The following is a 4,822-nucleotide window of genomic DNA, read 5'->3' as shown; positions in this document are numbered from 1 at the left end:
TTTTCCTTAAATGCATTTACATAGTTCTTTATACCCTTTGTACAAATTAGTAGTCAACAAACCAACCCCCCAAAAAAAAAGTGCTCCTTTATACTGGGTAGCATTAAAAAGTACGAGCATTAATAATGTTGAGCGAAATATAAAAAAATGCAAAAGATGGAATGAAGAATGTTACAAATTAAAAAAAAAGGTAGCCAGTAAAAATGAAGATGATATAGATATAGATAAATTAAATTATATGATAAGAAAAGAAAGAGAACGAAAGAAAAAAAAAAAGATAAAGGAAAAGGATGATGATGATGATGAAGAAGAAGAAAAAAAAAAAAACTATAAAAAGGAAGGATGTTTTAAATATGATTATTATTATGATTATAATTATCCTTATCATGATGATTATCATGATGGTGTTATGAAGGCTTCAATACATATGAACAAAAAAGAACATATATGGAATAGATTTAATTTGAATAATAAAGGATATATAAAAAATGTGAATATAAAAATTAATGATACCCATTTAATGGATGAATATATAAATTATTGTAATAAATGGAAGATGCAAAAAATTTCTTATAAAAATGTAGCAAACAATAATGTACTTATAATAGATAAGTTGGAAACAACACCATTCGAAAGGAATAACATAATAAATGACAAAATGGATAATATAAATAATCAAGAAAATAAAATGAATAGTACATATAATAATAATAATAATAATTATAATTATAATAATTATAATAATAATAATAATTATAATAATAATAATAATTATAATAATAATTATTATAATAGTTGCTATAATTATAACGAGATCAAAACTATTTTTCATCAAGAAAAAAATGCAGATACACCTACCAATACCAATGATATATATCATATAAACAATTATTATGATATTTTCGAAAATGAATATTCTCTAGAAATTATGAAAAAGAAAAATAGTTATAATAAATTATTCGATGAAGACGATGCACGACTTAAATGGGATACACAAAATGACTCCTACTACTCGAATGATGACATCAAATATTTTAATCAATATAATGATAATAATTATTGGAATTATATATATACATTAGATCTAAACAAAAATGTATATTTAAATGATCTGGGAAGAAATAAACCTATTGATTTTTTAAATAAATTTCAAATATTACAAATACTTTATGAACACATCGATAAAGTACTCGAAACAGACAATGTTAACATGTGCTATAAAGATAATATGAAAATATATGATACTATTCAAAAGAACAAACTTGATGTTTTTAATTTTACAAATTTTAATTTTGTAAAAAATGAAAAGGATCTTATTCATGCACACCATCAAGGTAAGAAATTAAAAGAATTAGACAAGGTAAAGGAGGAAAAAAAAAAAAAAAATTCAGTTAATTATTTTGAAGAAGAGATATTATTAAAACATATTATAAATTTTAAATATGATAAAAATAAAGAAATAAAAAAAATGGAGAATCCTAATAAAAAACATGATAATGTAAAATTCTTTTATCATATATTAAATAGAATAGAATTTATTAGTGTATCTTTTAATTTAAGAGAAAGCATATTCATTTTATGTTTTTTTTATTTATATAATTTTTTATCTTTTGAAATATTAAATAAGTTTATACAAAATATCTTATTACAGATACATGATTTAAATATTGTACAAACATTAATATTGTTACATATATATGGTACATTTAAAAGTAATTACGAAGATGTAATTCATCTTTTATTAATGTATTTTTATAATATACGTGGAACACACTTATCTAAATATAGTCTAAAAGAAAACAAAATAACAAAAAAACAAAGTAAGAATGATCACAAATTTGTTACACATTATAATCATGATGAATCTATATATACACATGACATATCTATGAAGGATAATAGTTACAATATAACATATGATATGATATTCCTGAATATATGTCTTCAATATAATATCCATATTAATAATTCTTTAATGTTCTTTTTTACAAAGTATCATATACATTTTTATCAAAATAAAATAGATTCTTCACTGATCCCCTTTCAATGTTTTTGTTTTTTGACTGATGGAAAAAATCAGCACTTATTTTTTAAGACATTACAAAGTTTTTCATGTTTATTAAACAACCATACTCTTCTACAAACATCACAAGGATTAAGACACATTCTAAAGAATCTCCAACAAAATATAACACCATCAAGGTTTAATATAGAACACTTGAATAAGATTATTTGTGCTCTTAATTTTTTAGGTATCGAAAAGTGGAATATGCACATGTTTACATATATGAAAAGGTATAATTATATGGGGGTTCCCAAAGTTGATGATGATATCAAAACGGGTGATCATATAAAAACGCATGATCATATCAAAACGGGTGATCATATCAAAACACATGATCATATCAAAACACATGATCATATCAAAACAAATGATCGTATCAGAACACATGATCATATCAAAACACATGATCATATCAAAACACATGATCATATCAAAACACATGATCATATCAAAACAGATGATCGTATCAAAACAGATGATCATATCACCAAATGTACTACATTTCAACCCTGCCATTCTTGTAATCACAAAGAACAAATATTTAAAATTGAACACAACAGAAAACCTACTTATAAGGAGGAAACGAAACAAAACAAACCTTTTAACAAACATATAATAAATGCAAACATTAAAGTAATAAACTTCCTTTTTTTTTTTAATATTGTTAAAAATATAAATGGATATTTTCTTTTTTCCTTTTATGATAAATATGATTTATATGAACTATTAAAAGATGAAGTAATTCCAGAATATAAAATAAAATACCAAGATGGTGATATCACGTTTTCGTGTTTGGTACATACAGACTACAAATTAGTTAATCAATATAAGGATGTAAAAAAATTATTTTATAAAAAAGATGTAGATAATGATATATGTCATATGCAATACAATGTAGAGAACGATCAAGTGTATTATTATGGTAGATATCATAAAGCAAATGAAACAGATTGTTTGATTAATTTAACAAAAGAAGATGTAAAGAATTTATTTATAGATAATAATAATAATAATAATAATAATAATAACAAATTAAATACATTTTTATATAATTATAAAAAAATAAATATACAAAATATTTCTTTGAAATTTATTGTGGATATTATTTATTTTATAAATAAATATGGACAAATCATTATACCTTTTAAAAATAATATAAATATAAAAGAAAATGATGATATAAATGAATATATCTTACGTATCTTATCTTTTTGTTATTTAAAAATTTATGTTCTTCTAAATTCATATAAGAACATTTCAAAAGAAAAGAAATATATATTAGAACATCTTTATAAAATCATAAACAACTCTTACTATTTAAATAAAGATATCTTAAATTATATACCAACATCATTATCTACATTACATAAAGATATGCATATGATATGTTCTAAAAAACATTTTAATTTATTAAGTTATTTTATATTAAATCTAACAACAAATATGTTACCAAAAACAAAAAATCTATATTCATCCTATCATCAGAATGTTATAAATTCGTATGTACAAAATATAAATACTTTTAATAAGAACTATTATAAATTAACTTATTCAATATATAAAACACTTTTGTCAATCTATTTTAATTTTTTTGAATATATAAAAGAATCTTTTGATATATTAATGTTTCTAAAAAATTCAAAACATATTTTTTTTTCTCTTTCATTATATTTATATAATCTAGCAAAAGTAGTGATGTTAAAGCATCCATATGACATGACCTTACAACATTATTTGTCTTCCTTATATAGCATAAATATAAAAAGAAATATAAAAAGAAATAATAATAATGATATATATTTTCCTTTAGAAATATACAAATTAATTTTAAACTTATTAAAAGAATGTATATCCTTTTTTTATTTACACAAAGATAATATTATACAACATATTGTAAGTGATGACGATGTTATAGACTTTCTTAATACACTTTCTTATTTCAACATATCTTTGTATTATTATAAATACTTATTAAATATTATACAAACAAATGATACTATACCACAAGAAAAAAAAACAAGTGATAAAAATCATATAAATAATTCATATACCCTTATGTCATCATATGAAAAAGAAACAACATGTACATACTACCAACAGTATCATGATGATATTTTTTCTTATTTTTTTAAACATCTTATTCAAACAAAAACAAATTGTATAAATAATTTAAACGAGAACAATAAATTAATACTCTTCAAAACATTAACAAAATTATTTGTTTTTAATAAATATAAAAAGGTTCTTCATATGGAACACATCACTACATTATTAAATCAAATTATGCAATTTGTTACAATTCATCACATGTATATAAGCAAACATAATTATTTTTTTATAATATCTTCTTATGTAAATCTTAAGAAAAATTATGATATTCTAAAGCAGGACAAAACATTTAATCATACTACATATCAAGAACTAGCACACATATGTGAACAAATCATAATATGATATTATCTAAATAAAAATAAGTAAATCAAACGAAATATACAAATATTAATGGGTATATCTTAATATAATTTTATATCTTATATGATCCTTATAACGTAGCTTTTATTTTATAATAATTAAAAGTAAAAAAAAAAAAAAAAAAAAAAAAAAAAAAAAAAAAAAAAAAAAAAAAAAAAAATATATATATATATATATATATATATATATATATATAATATTACACGTAATATATACCATATAGTAAATTATTTTTTACATGAAAAAAATATTATAATATTTTTTTTATTAAAAGTATTTAATTGT

At 20.2% G+C, this 4,822-nt stretch overlaps 1 protein-coding gene across 1 annotated transcript; it reads left to right on the top strand.

The window, feature by feature from the left end:
* Positions 1-10: 10 nt before the first annotated feature.
* PRSY57_0926700 (hypothetical protein) lies at positions 11-4,519 on the top strand (the record flags this gene model as incomplete). Its single annotated transcript, XM_020114814.1, has 1 exon — positions 11-4,519. The coding sequence occupies one exon, from the start codon at positions 11-13 to the stop codon at positions 4,517-4,519; it is 4,509 nt and encodes a 1,502-aa protein (XP_019970514.1).
* Between the last annotated feature and the right edge of the window lie 303 nt (positions 4,520-4,822).

The sequence above is a fragment of the Plasmodium reichenowi genome, chromosome 9 (assembly GCF_001601855.1).
Source record: "Plasmodium reichenowi strain SY57 chromosome 9, whole genome shotgun sequence".
Classification (NCBI taxonomy): domain Eukaryota; phylum Apicomplexa; class Aconoidasida; order Haemosporida; family Plasmodiidae; genus Plasmodium; species Plasmodium reichenowi.
The sequence above is the reverse complement of the archived record's forward strand: the minus strand, read 5'-3'. Positions and strand labels throughout refer to the sequence as shown.